The sequence below is a fragment of the Oncorhynchus mykiss genome, chromosome 11 (genome assembly GCF_013265735.2).
Source record: "Oncorhynchus mykiss isolate Arlee chromosome 11, USDA_OmykA_1.1, whole genome shotgun sequence".
Taxonomy (NCBI): Eukaryota; Metazoa; Chordata; class Actinopteri; order Salmoniformes; family Salmonidae; genus Oncorhynchus; species Oncorhynchus mykiss.
The window spans coordinates 19,928,092-19,942,260 of record NC_048575.1 but is presented as its reverse complement, the minus strand read 5'-3'; the positions used below and the strand labels follow the sequence as shown (position 1 = coordinate 19,942,260).

Sequence of the window (14,169 nt, the reverse complement as noted above, 5' to 3'; positions counted from 1 at the left end):
ATTAAAATGAACATAAAATTTGACATACCAATTAGGATCTGGCTATAATTACTTGAATCAGTTATAGAACCCATTTCCCTTTATGGTTGTGAGGTCGTGGGTCCACTCACCAACCAAGAATTTACAAAATGGAACAAACACCAAATTGAGATGAATTCAGAATTCTGAAAACATTTTGTAAAACACCAAATAATACATGCAGAGCAGAATTAGGCCGATGCCCGCTAATTATCAAAATCCAGAAAAGAGACGTTAAATTCTACAACCACCATATCATATCAAAGCCATCACCTACAGAGAAATTAACTTAGGGAAGAGCCCCCTAAGCAAGCTGGTCCTGGGGTCTGTTCACAAACAGACCCCACAAAACTCCAGGACAGCAACACAATTAGACCTATCCAAATCATGAGAAAACAAAAAGATAATTACTCAACATATTGTAAAGAATTTTGTCAGTGAAAATGTATGGATTAAAAAGTACATTATTTTCTTTAGGAATGTAGTACAAGTAAAAGTTGTCAAAAATATAAATAGTTAAGTGCAGATGCCCCAAAAAATGTCTTAAGTAGTACTTTAAATAGTCTTTACTTAAGTACTTTACACCATTGGTAACAGGATTGGCTGTTGCATGCAATTTGAATTGCGTTTGAATTGCCTCATGTATCAGCAAAGGTGCTTTAGAAATGTCACTTGGAACTTGCATCTGCAACAGAAATTGTGTCCAAATTGCTTTGTGTGACATCAACAATTTGTTCTCAGTCAACTTACCTGGTAAAATAAAAGTAAAATTAAAACATTTAAAAATTATTAAAAAAATGTGACCGTGAGAAAAATGGAAAAAAAGTGTGAAAAAAACAGAGCTGTAAATGACTGAAGAGTTTCCATGGTGACTGAAGCAAGTTTTCAAGGTGAAAAAGAGACTGTAGATTTATCATTTGTTTGAGTGCACTCATAACTATGACTACCCTGCCCCCTCCATCTCTCTCTCTCTCCCTCAGTCTTTCACTCCTTGACCCTCTCTCCATCTCTGTTTCTTTCATACTACCTGCTCAGCCAATAAAACACCTTGAACAGTAGAGCTGTGAGAATGAGAGAACCCATCAGGGTCCTATAGTAGGGCTTGGTGGCTTTACACACTGTGGAGGGAGACACGTGTTAATTGATGAAATATGCTGTATCACTCTGATCTTGCGGTGGAGAAGGGTCTGTCAGTACCAAAAGAGTAGGTTTTCTTGATTCTGCTCATGCTCTGTCCGCTCGCGCTCGCTCTCTCTCTCTCTCTCTCTCTCTCTCTCTCTCTCTCTCTCTCTCTCTCTCTCTCTCTCTCTCTCTCTCTCTCTCTCTCTCTCAATTCAATTCAATTCAATTCAATTCAAGGGGCTTTATTGGCATGGGAATTATGTGTTAACATTGTCTATCTCTCTTAACTGTCCTCTCTCTCAATCTGTCTGCTCTATCTATCTATCTATCTATCTATCTATCTCCTCTCATTTCTGTCCTAATTGAAAGGCAAACTGTCTTGACTTGTTAAAGGCATGTAGTGATTCCCACCGAATGCAAGTACAGATGTACAGAACAAATGGTGTGGAATGTAGACTCAGCTATACGTTGGACCACTTTGATTTTGGGAGTGCGCTCTCCCTTTAATGCTAGGAATAGGGTGGAGGGTTTTTCTGCTGTGGCCGTAGAGCCTCCTTTAATAGATATTCATCTCAGATGTACAGGCACACTTTATTTATAAAGCCTGATGGCTGTAGTTAGAGCTTAGGTGTAGCGTCAAAATACGCTGCAGAGCGTTCGGTTTTCTTGCTGGGGGGGGCAGGGAGACCCCCAGCTCCTCTAAAACTATTGACAACTCTGTGCTGTTTTCAAGGGATTGTTTAATAAATGTTAACACTATTTGGTTTTAATATCATCACCTCTTGAAGAGCATAGTCAGAACAATTGCACACAGTTAGCTTTATCATCAGTTACACAGCAAGTAACTACATGCTTTTCATAATCAGTAAGCATCAGTTGATTATGTCATTTTAGATACGTGAGGGTAGCCTCACGATATCTCTCAATATTGGCCACCATTAATTGAATATTTGAGTGATATAAAATAAACGTTAACTATACCTGACAAGCATGAGTGGTTTAGGTTCATTTCCCATCCTTTGTGGGCTCTGTCTGTCAAGCAACGAAGAACGTATTTGCCAATGTACTGTTAGCTGATGTTTACTTTGCAAGCTAGCGGCAGAAGCTTTGTACAGTTAGCTAAAAATAGTGATAAGTAGAGGTAATGTACTTTTTTCTCCAACCACAGAGGTCTACCCAGCGAAGTTAGCGAACAATAAAATTATCCCGTTTTTAAGAGTATTTAATAACGATTGCACTTTGTCATCATAGGGTATTGTGTGTTATAGAGTATTGTAAAAAATGTATTCAGGCTTTAACACAACAAAAATGTGGAATAAGTCAAGGGGTATGAATACTTTCTGAAGGTGTAAAGGTCTGAAGCTCGCCGCCATTGGACTCTGGAGCAGTGGAAACGCGTTCCCTGGAGTGATGAATCACACCGAATCTGGGTTTGGCGCATACCAGGAGAGCGCTACCTGCCCAATGTATAGTGCCAACTGTCAAGTTTGGTGGGGGTGGAATATTAGTCTGGGGCTGTTTTTCATGGTTCGTGCTAGGCCCCTTAGTTCCAGTGAACTACAGCATACAATGACATTCTAGACAATGACATTCTAGACGATTCTGTGCTTCCAACTTTGTGGCAACAGTTTGGGGAAGGCCCTTTGCTGTTTCAGCATGACAGTGCCCCCATGCATAAAGGTCCATACAGAAATGGTTTGTCGAGATCAGTGTGGAAGAACACAAAGCCCTGCCCAGAACACAAAGCCCTGACCTCAACCCCATCGAACACCTTTGGGATGAACTCCATATTAATGCCCATGATTTTGGAATGAGACGTTTGAAAAGCAGGTGTCCACATACTTTTGGTCATGTAGTGTATATATCAATGATGAAAAGTCACTCTTTTCACACCCAACTGTCTGAGTACCTGGCCAGGGGCATCCCAGCAGTTTGTCCTTGTTTGCTGGCTGTAGGAAGAGAAACCGTTATAAAAACCAATCAGTCAATGCCATGGGGCAGAAGTCTGGCTGGCTAATGCTCAGGTTTATGTACCTTATGCTAGCATCCCCCTCAGCACATGTCCACTGTATTCCCCTGCTTACTCAGCTCCTATAGGCTAATTATTAGTACCATTTTCTTCTTGACTTCCTCCCCAGTTTTACTGAGGGAGAAGGAGGGAGGGGGAGGCCGTTGCATTTTACAAAGGCTAATCTAATCAGTGAGCAGAACAATTTGCATGGCTGGATTGACGATGAGTTTAGCGAAGCTCTAAATCTATTTACTATGGATCTGGCTTAGGTCTGACTCTTCCATTCTGAGGCTCAGCAGGGGACCCTGCAGATCAATGCTAATATCGCTACCATTTGCATTATATCCCATCCCTTTCACCCCCTCTCTTTCTTTCACTTTCTCATTTTTCCTGCAATCGGTGTTTCTCTCCCTCTCCCGTTCTACCTTCCTCTCGCTCTCTTTTTCTTTCTCGCTCTGTCATCTCTTGCTCTATCTCTCTCTTTTTCTCCCCTTTCCTCAGCTGAATCTCAGGCACTTTAATGTAAATAGGTTTATAGAAAACAGAGTAATGCACCAATGTTTTCCTATTTCAACTTTTCATTGCACTCCAGAAAGCAACATAATATACACTAAGTATAGCAAACATTAGGAACCTCCCCAACCTGAATTCGTTGGGGCATGGAGGTAGGTGGCCCATTTTAACTCCAATGCTTCCCACAGTTGTGTCAAGTTGGCTGGATGTCCTTTGGGTGGTGGACCATTCTTAATACTCACAGGGAACTGTTGAGTGTGAAAAACCAAGCAGCGTTGCAGTTCATGACACAAACTGGTGTGCCTGGTACCTACTACCATACCCCGTTTTCTTTTGTGTCCCACGTTACAATTGTCTCAAGGCTTAAAAATCGTTCTTTAAAACCTGTCTCCTCCCCTTCATCTATACTGATTGAAGTGGATTTAACAAGTGACATCAATAAGAGATCATAGCTTTCACCTGGATTCACCTGGCAGGTCTATGTCATGGAAAGAGCAGTTCTTCATGTTTGTACACTCAGTGTGTGTTATCTGTTATATGTATAAGCAGATATAACAAGGCCTATCTCTTTCTCTCGGAGTCAAATCTCAGACACGATGAGGTAAGGGAAATCTGCGTGAGTCACCATCACTAAAGTTTTTATCCAACATAAAATGTTTTTCATGGTTACACAAACACTGCTGAAGTTGTAGTTTGTGTAAGTATATGGGCAACAATTAGACTATCAATAGCATCACATTTTTGGATAATGAACTCCACTAATTAACCTATGGAACAGTACAGTAATAATTAAATATTGTAATTAAACATGATTCATGAGTCTATGTGGCTTTTCAAAGGCAGCACCATTAAAATATGTGGGATATGCATGTAGACTCATTAAGATATAACTTTCATAAAGGCACATTACATGCATGTTTAAGTCTGAATTTCAGAGGAATATCAAAATGGGTTACCACATACATGGTGCATTTGCAGGCTTTGTTCAATTCTAGTAATTGTAGTTTAATAGTGTGTAATTTCTCTGTCGTTGATGGCGACATAAAAGCAATATACTTCGGTCTGTAAAAGATCTTTGTTTTAATGGAGTTAACTTGTTAACATTTGTCTATAAGTCTGTCTGTCGGTCTGTCTGTCTTTGGACTGTACAAAAGTGCTCTATAGTCATTGTTGTCTTGTGGCATCAATAGCTCCAACTCCTTAAAAGCTATGTTGGTTCGCTGCCTTAGCTTGCGGTCTAAAATATGGTAGGGTTTTCAGAAGCCCAGTGTCCCTCTTTTATAATTGTACTGTTGTGTATCATGTAAAAAATAACACTTATTTACAACCAACCATTCCAAAGACAGACTGACTCAGGGATACTATTGGGCAGGGTAAAGACCTCAGATTGCACATGGCCCCCAGCACTCCCATAGCCTCTCTGTGTGTACTCGTATTCTCACACACACACACACACACACACACACACACACACACACACACACACACACACACTCATCCGCCGTGGTCTTTGTCCTTCCTAGGTATTGTAATGAGCACCTGCCCTGCCCGCCTCATGTCTATTGGTCAGCCTGGTCGGCATGGGAACGCTGCACGGTGCCCTGCGGAGGCGGCATCCAATCACGTCGCAGGACCTGCGAGAACGGCAACGAGTGCCCTGGGTGTGCCCAGGTATGTCACACACACACACACACACACACACACACACACGCACACACACACACACACACACACACACACACACACACACACAAACAGATCTGGGCTGCACTTCCATAGCAGCCTGACCTTGAACTTCTTAACCAACTGTAACATTGAACTTTAAGGCTCATCCCCTCCAAAACCCCCTAGTATTTATATTCAGCCATGGCACTTCTTAACATGTTGTTAAGAACAGCAGATACATGACCAATGCTAACCATTAACATGTAACACTAAATCACCCCCCCTATATGGTCTTACACTATATTCCCTCAACTGAATACACATATTAAAATACATAAGTACATGTTAGATTGCTAATCACTTTTATTAGTCTATCTGCTGAATGCTGACAACAAATGAATATCAAAAAAAATATGATTTTATTGTATTTTTGCCACCATCTATAAATGTTACCTACTGCATATGATATCCTAGTGCTGAGTAATGAAGTCCAAGGCTGGGTGATGCAGGAGGGATGTAATGGCACGTTGTGTATGTCAGCTTCGCTGGTGTCCTCTTGTGTGTCAGGAGGATGATGAGAATGTCATGTTATTTTAACACTATTTTCAAACCCACTCCTCCCTCCGTCCACGGGCCTGGTAGAAATAGAAAGGAAGACACATGACCATGAGATTCCTTTACTGTTGAAATGGATTAGTGAGTAGGGGTCAGAGAGAGTCACATGATAACCAGTAACAGATGTACAGTATAAGTGTGTGAGGGTCAGATGTACTGACTATAGACACTTTTATAAAGATAGCACCATGGTCTCTATATGGGTCGAATGATTAGAGAGTTACAGCTTATAAATCTTTCACTGTGCACTGGCAACCCATTTCAGAGCTATATAAATATATACTGTTGCATTATAGCATTCCATAGCAACCATATCTACTGTTGCATTCCATAGCAACCACATTAGGAGCTGGTAATGACGCATGACTAATGTAATATTGCTGGCAAGCTGAAAGTAGCAACTTCCAACCCACAGCAAAGTAGTAACATATCTGATAATGTTCTGTGATTAACCTAACTAAGCACAGATAACCCTTTAACAACTGAGAGAGCTGACCTCCCATACCATAACAGTCTAACTGTAATGAAGCATGACTGATACCCCATAAAACAACTGAGAAAACGGCACGGCCACACACACTTATACAGAAGCACTATCTTTTCACTACCCTGGTGGGTGTCTGTTCACACACACACACACCCTTAGTCCATCGATGTTAATGATGAAGAATGCTCCTCTTGTGAAGGGGGGGTAAGGGGTAGGTTAGCGCAACTGCCGCTTGTGCCACTTCATGTGGTTGTGGGGGCCGATGTGGGAGCTGAGAAACGTGTGTTGGGAGTCCTATGTAAGATGCTGTCTTCTAGGTTTGCTGTCTTCTAGGTTTTTCAGGCTAGAGGGATGGATGTTACAGTGCTTCAGCAGGTCCTCTGACCTCCAGCAGAGCGCTTGTCTGCACTTAGCTGGCCTAAATCGGCAGGGGAGGCAGTGTTCAGGCATCACGTGGCCAAGCCAACAGAGGAGTCGGTCAACTTGGTGTTGGTGAGGATATTGTTATGGGGTACTGTGTCCTCCCAGGTTAGCCCTAAGATGCGTTGTAGGCATCTGATTTGAAAGGTTTCCAAGATGTTTATGTGTTGCCTATATGGGGTCCAGGTTTCTGAGCCATAAAGCAGGTGGATACACATTGTATACTGCCCCTTTGGTGTGTGTCTTGAGGTTTCTGATGTGAAAGGCTTCCAAGATGTTTATGTGTTGCCTATATCGGGTCCAGGTCTCTGAGCCATAAAGCAGGTGGAGACACGTTCTATACTGCCACTTTGGCATGGGTCTTGAGGTTTACATTTTCCAAAACCCTGGCCCCGAGTCATCCGATGGAAGCAGAGACTTGATCATCTAGGGAGCACACCAGAGAGAGGACAGCGCCAAGGTAGGTGAAATGGGGTACAACTTTGAGGAGAACACCACCAGTGATGAAAGAATGGAGTGGGGGGGATGTGGATGAGAGTTGTGCAATTATTTCTGTGTTTTGGGTATTGCTTTGGAGGTCGACAGGTGGAGGAGACCAGGTTGAAGGTGTGTTGCATGGATTCTGGGGTATGAGCCAGACGTGAATTCAAAGATCTGTTTGGGTTCTGTCCTTTGTGTGGGCTTGAAGAGGTTTCCATTCAGATGGTACTGTAGCTGGATTCCGTTGGTTGAGCCAAGGGAGTTGTTTGACAGGCTTGTAACTGCAGACATGGAACATGTTAAAAATGACCTGGAGCCAGAACACAGCCTTGCTTGACCCCAACCTCTACTATAAAGGGCTCTGATTGATGCCCACCAATAACCACTCTGGTGTGCATTCCCTCATGGAATTGTTTTAAGACACTCAGAAACTTGGGAAGCAACTCAAGTTTGGTGAGCTGCTGCCAGAGCATCTCACGTTTGATGGTGTCAAAGGCTTTGACGAGGTTTATCAAAGCCATGTAGAGGTCTTGGTTTTGTTCCTGGCACTTTTCCTGCATTTGTTTGGCGACAAAAAATAACTAACATCCCACCTGACCAACAACCAGTGAAAGTGCAGGGCGCCAAATTCAAACAACAGAAATCTCATAATTTAAATTCCATGTGTTATACACCACTTTAAATATAAACTTGTTGTTAATCCCAACACAGTGTCCGATTTCAAAAAGGCTTTACGACAAAAACATACCATGCGATTATGTTAGGTCTGCACCTAGTCACAAAAAAACACAGCCATTTTTCCAGCCAAAGAGAGGAGTCACAAAAAGCAGAAATAGAGATAAAATTAATCATTAACCTTTGATGATCTTCATCAGATGGCACTCATAGGACTTCATGTAACACAATACATGTATGTTTTGTTTGATAAAGTTCAAATTTATATCCAAAAATCTCTGTTTACATTGGCGCTTTGTTATGTTTTGCCTCCAAAACATCCGGTGAAAGTGCAGAGAGCCACGTCAATTTACAGAAATACAAATCATAAATGTTGATGAAAATACAACTGTTATGCATGGAATTAAAGATATACTTCTCCTTAATGCAACCGCTGTGTCAGATTTCAAAAAAGCTTTGGAATAATCTGAGTACAGCGCTCAGAGACCAAAACAAGCAATACAGATACCCGCCATGTTATGGAGTCAACAAAAGTGAGAAATAGCATTATAAATATTCACTTACCTTTGATGATCTTCTTCAGAATGCAATCCCAGGAATCCCAGTTCCATAATAAATGTTAGTTTTGTTCGATAAAGTCCATCATTTATGTACAAATACCTCCTCTTTGTCCGTGCATTTAGTACAGTAATCCAAATGCGCAGGCACTAGGTCCAGACAAAGTCAAAAAAGTTATATTACAGTGCGTGTCAAACGATGTACAATGGGGCAAAAATGTATTTAGTCAGCCACCAATTGTGCAAGTTCTCCCACTTAAAATAGGTACACTTCAACTATGACAGACAAAATGAGAAAAAAAAATCCTGAAAATCACATTGTAGGATTTTTAATGAATTTATTTGCAAATTATGGTAGAAAATAAGTATTTGGTCACCTACAAACAAGCAAGATTTCTGGCTCTCACAGACCTGTAACTTCTTCTTTAAGAGGCTCCTCTGTCCTCCACTCGTTACCTGTATTAATGGCACCTGTTTGAACTTGTTATCAGTATAAAAGGCACCTGTCCACAACCTCAAACAGTCACACTCCAAACTCCACTATGGCCAAGACCAAAGAGCTGTCAAAGGACACCAGAAACAAAATTGTAGACCTGCACCGGGCTGGGAAGACTGAATCTGCAATAGGTAAGCAGCTTGGTTTGAAGAAATCAACTGTGGGAGCAATTATTAGGAAATGGAAGACATACAAGACCACTGATAATCTCCCTCGATCTGGGGCTCCACGTGTCACGTTCTGACCATCGTTCGTGTGTGTTTTCCTTGTTTTAGTGTTGGTCAGGACGTGAACTGGGTGGGCATTCTATGTTGGATGTCTTGTTTGTCTATTTCTATGTCTGGCCTGATATGGTTCTCAATCAGAGGCAGGTGTTAGTCATTGTCTCTGATTGGGAACCATATTTAGGTAGCCTGGGTTTCACTGTGTGTTTGTGGGTGATTGTCCTTAGTGTCTTGATGTCCTTATTCTGTGTTAGTTTACACTAGTATAGGCTGTTTCGGTTTTCGTTACGTTTATTGTTTTGGTAGTGTTTGTGTTTAGTGTGTTACTTCATTAAACATGGATTGCAATAGACACGCCGCATTTTGGTCCGACTCTCCTTCTCACCAAGAAAACCGTTACAGAATCACCCACCACAAAAGGACCAAGCAGCGTGTCAACAGGCAGGAGCAGCGCGAGGAGACGCGCAATAAGGATTTCTGGACATGGGAGGAAATCCTCGACGGGAGAGGACCCTGGGCTAAACCAGGGGAGTGTAGCCGCTCAAAGGTGCAGCAGGAGAAGAGGCAACAGGAGCAGCCCAAAGAGGAGGTATGGACATGGGAGGACGAATTAGAAGGAAGAGGACCCTGGGCTCAGCCAGGAGAATATCGCCGCCCCAAAGAAGAACTGGAGGCGGCGAAAGCGGAGAGGCGCAGATATGAGGAGGCAGCACGACGTAGCGGATGGAAGCCTGAGAGGCAGCCCCAAAAATTTCTTGGGGGGGGGCTAACAGGGAGTATGGCTACGCCAGGTAGGAGACCTGCGCAGACTCCCTGTGCTTACCGGGGGGCTAGAGAGACCGGACAGGCACCGTGTTATGCAGTGGTGCGCACGGTGTCTCCAGTGCGGGTGCATAGCCCGGTGCGTTATATTCCAGCTCCGCGTGTCGGCCGGGCTAGATTGAGCGTCGAGCCTAATGCCATGAAGCCGGCTCTACGCATCTGGTCCCCAGTGCGTCTCTTTGGGCCGGCTTACATGGCACCAGCCTTGCGCTCGGTGTCTCCGGTTTGCCTGCATAGCCCAGTGCGGGCTATTCCACCTCGCCGCACTGGCAGGGCGACCGTGAGCATTCAACCAGGTAAGGTTGGGCAGGCTCGGTGCTCAAGAGCTCCAGTGCGCCTGCACGGTCCGGTCTTTCCAGTACCACCTCCACACCCCAGCCCTCCGGTAGCAGCTCCCCGCACCAGGCTTCCTGTGCGTGTCCTCGGCCCAGTACCACCAGTGCCAGCACCACGCATCAGGCCTACAGTGCGCCTCGCCTGTCCAGCGCTGTCAGAGTCTTCCTCCTCTTCAGCGCTGTTGGAGTCTCCCGCCTCTACAGCGCTGTCAGAGCTTTCCGCCTCTACAGCGCTGCCGGAGTCTCCCGCCTGTTCGGAACTGCCAGTCTGCAAGGAGCTGCCAGTCTGCAAGGAGCTGCCAGTCTGCAAGGAGCTGCCAGTCTGCAAGGAGCTGCCAGTCTGCAAGGAGCCGCCAGAGCTGCCAGTCTGCAGGATGCCGCCAAAGCTGCCAGTTTGCAAGGAGCCGCCAGAGCTGCCAGTCTGCAAGGAGCCGCCAGAGCTGCCAGTTAGCATGGAGCAGCCAGGGCCGCCAGTCAGCATGGAGCAGCCAGGGCCGCCAGTCAGCATGGAGCAGCCAGGGCCGCCAGTCAGCATGGAGCAGCCAGGGCCGCCAGTCAGCATGGAGCAGTCAGAGCAGCCAGTCAGCATGGAGCAGCCAGTCAGCATGGAGCAGCCAGAGCTGCCAGTCAGCATGGGGCAGCCAGTCAGCATGGAGCAGCCAGAGCTGCCAGTCGACCAGACTCTTCCAGATTCTCCAGTCAGCCAGGATCTGCTTGATCCAACTACCTGCCTGGGCTTCCTCTCAGTGCTGAGCTTCCTCTCAGTGCTGAGCTACCCATCAGTCCCGAGCTACCTCTGTCCCGAGCTGCCCCTCTGTCCCGAGCGGTCTTTAAGGAGGGTAACCTATCTAGGGACGCTAAGGAGGTGGACTAAAACTGTTATGGAGTGGGGTCCACGTCCAGCGCCAGAGCCGCCACCGCGGACAGATGCCCACCCACACCCTCCCCCATAGGTTTAAGTTGTGCGTCCGGAGTCCGCACCTTGGAGGGGGGGTACTGTCACGTTCTGACCATCGTTCGTGTGTGTTTTCCTTGTTTTAGTGTTGGTCAGGACGTGAACTGGGTGGGCATTCTATGTTGGATGTCTTGTTTGTCTATTTCTATGTCTGGCCTGATATGGTTCTCAATCAGAGGCAGGTGTTAGTCATTGTCTCTGATTGGGAACCATATTTAGGTAGCCTGGGTTTCACTGTGTGTTTGTGGGTGATTGTCCTTAGTGTCTTGATGTCCTTATTCTGTGTTAGTTTACACTAGTATAGGCTGTTTCGGTTTTCGTTACGTTTATTGTTTTGGTAGTGTTTGTGTTTAGTGTGTTACTTCATTAAACATGGATTGCAATAGACACGCCGCATTTTGGTCCGACTCTCCTTCTCACCAAGAAAACCGTTACACCACGCAAGATCCTACCCCGTGGGGTCAAAATGATCACAAGAACGGTGAGAAAAAATCCCAGAACTACACGGGGGGACCTAGTGAATGACCTGCAGAGAGCTGGGACCAAAGTAACAAAGCCTACCATCAGTAACACACTACGCCGCCATGGACTCAAATCCTGCAGTGCCAGACGTGTCCCCCTGCTTAAGCCAGTAAATGTCCAGGCCCGTCTGAAGTTTGCTAGAGAGCATTTGGATGATCCAGAAGAAGATTGGGAGAATGTCATATGGTCAGATGAAACCAAAATATAACTTTTTGGTAAAAACTCAACTTGTCGTGTTTGGAGGACAAAGAATGCTGAGTTGCATCCAAAGAACACCATACCTACTGTGAAGCATGGGGGTGGAAACATCATGCTTTGGGGCTGTTTTTCTGCGAAGGGACCAGGACAGGAAAACCTTGTGAAGCCTTACAAAAAACGTTTGACCTCTGTCATTGCCAACAAAGGGTATATAACAAAGTATTGAGATAAACTTTTGTATAAACTTTTGTTGTTGACCAAATACTTATTTTCTTCTTTTAAATTCATAAATAAATCCTACAATGTGATTTTCTGGATTTTTTTTCTTCATATTGTCTGTCATAGTTGAAGTGTACCTATGATGAAAATTACAGGCCTCTCTCATCTTTTTAAGTGGGAGAACTGGCACAATTGGTGGCTGACTAAATACTTTTTTGCCCCACTGTATATAATCAATCTTTAGGATGTTTTTATCATAAATCTTCAGTAGTGTTTCAACCGGAGAATTCCTTTGTCTTTAGAAATGAAAGGGAACGGAGCTAACTCTCACGGGCGCTTGCCTGACTGAGCACATGGCCTTCTGGTAGACGCATGACTTAATCGGCTCTCATTCTCTCCCTATTCACAGTAGAAACCTGAAACAAGGTTCTAAAGACTGTTGACATCTAGTGAAAGCCTTAGGAAGTGCAATATGACCCCACAGACACTGTATATTGGATAGGCTAAGACTTGAAAACCTACAAACCTCAGATTTCCCGCTTCCTGGTTGGATTTTTTCTCAGGATTTTGCCTGCCATATGAGTTCTGTTATACTCAGACATTCAAACAGTTTTAGAAACTTCAGTGTTTTCTATCCAAATCTACTAATAATATGCATATCCTAGCATCTGGGCCTGAGTAGCAGGCAGTTTACTCTGGGCACGCTTTTCATCCGGACGTGAAAATACTAACCCCTACCTCAAAGAAGTTAAGACACTGCATCTCAGTACAAGGGGCATCACTGCAGTACCTGGTTCAAATCCAGGCTGCATCACATCCGTCCGTGATTGGGAATCCCATAGGGCGGCACACAATTGGCCCAGCATTGTCCGGGTTTGGCCAGGGTAGGCCGTCATTGTAAATAAGAATTAGTTCTTAACTGACTTGCCTAGTTAAATAAAGGTTAAGCAAAGTTTAAATAAATAAAAAATAAAACCTTCCTTCTCACTTCTCACTGAAAGAAGGGAGATGCCTCTGCTTTTACCACAAGCTGCCTTGTCACCCTTCTTGTACATGACTACAATATTGTCATCCTTCCGTTCCTGTGGGATGGTTCAGACAGCCAGATGGCTTTGGTGAGGAGGTGGAATTTGGCACAAGAGGAGATATCCCCCTTGCTCAAGGATTTCAGCTGGGATGCCGTCTGGTCCAGCACTTTTCTTATCTTTTAGGATTTTAATCGTCTGGTGGACCTCAGAAAACTGTAGTGGGGTGTCGAGTTCATGAATGGTGGGGATGTGTGGGAGTGTGTACAGGATGAGCAGGTTTGTTGAATTGGTGTGGTTAAGGAGGTTTCCAAAGTGCTCTAACCATCTCTCTGAGATCCTCTGGTGGTCTTGAAAAGTGTGTTTCCATGGGCAGACCTGACCGAAGTGATGACTTGTTTTTGAGGGCCGTAGAGGGCTTTAATGGCAGCATAGAACCCTTGGGTGTTGTTTTTGTCTGTTATACTTTTGATTTCATCAGATGTTTTGACCCTGGGAGAGGGAGGATTGGAGAGTGGGGGTGTCTGGGTTGGACAGGAGGGCTTTGTGGGCTTGGCGTTTGTTTTGTAGGAGTGTGTGAATGTCAGAAGCGTTCTCATCAATCCGGGAGGGTTGGGGGGAGTTTGGTGTAGAGGAAACGGCGCAAGTGATGATGGTGGAAGGGTTTTTAAGGGCATTACCCTTGAGTCGCTTATTCAAGGCCTTCCTTGGGTGGCGTGGGCAAATCTCAATTCGGAGCTTGGACCTAATCAAGCGGTGGTCAGTTCAGCATGGGTCAGTTCACTTAGTACCTGCTTTTGGTTGCACTGA

General features: G+C 44.6%; 1 protein-coding gene across 3 annotated transcripts in view; it reads left to right on the top strand.

Moving 5' to 3' along the window:
* sema5a (sema domain, seven thrombospondin repeats (type 1 and type 1-like), transmembrane domain (TM) and short cytoplasmic domain, (semaphorin) 5A) overlaps nucleotides 1-14,169 on the top strand; it is a 193,809-nt gene that overhangs the window by 142,125 nt on the left and 37,515 nt on the right. For all 3 annotated transcript variants that reach the window (XM_036935136.1, XM_021620458.2, XM_036935137.1), the window contains one exon: nucleotides 5,188-5,335. In XM_036935136.1, coding sequence (XP_036791031.1) covers nucleotides 5,188-5,335 — 148 coding nt within the window. The remainder of the gene's footprint in view (nucleotides 1-5,187; nucleotides 5,336-14,169) is intronic.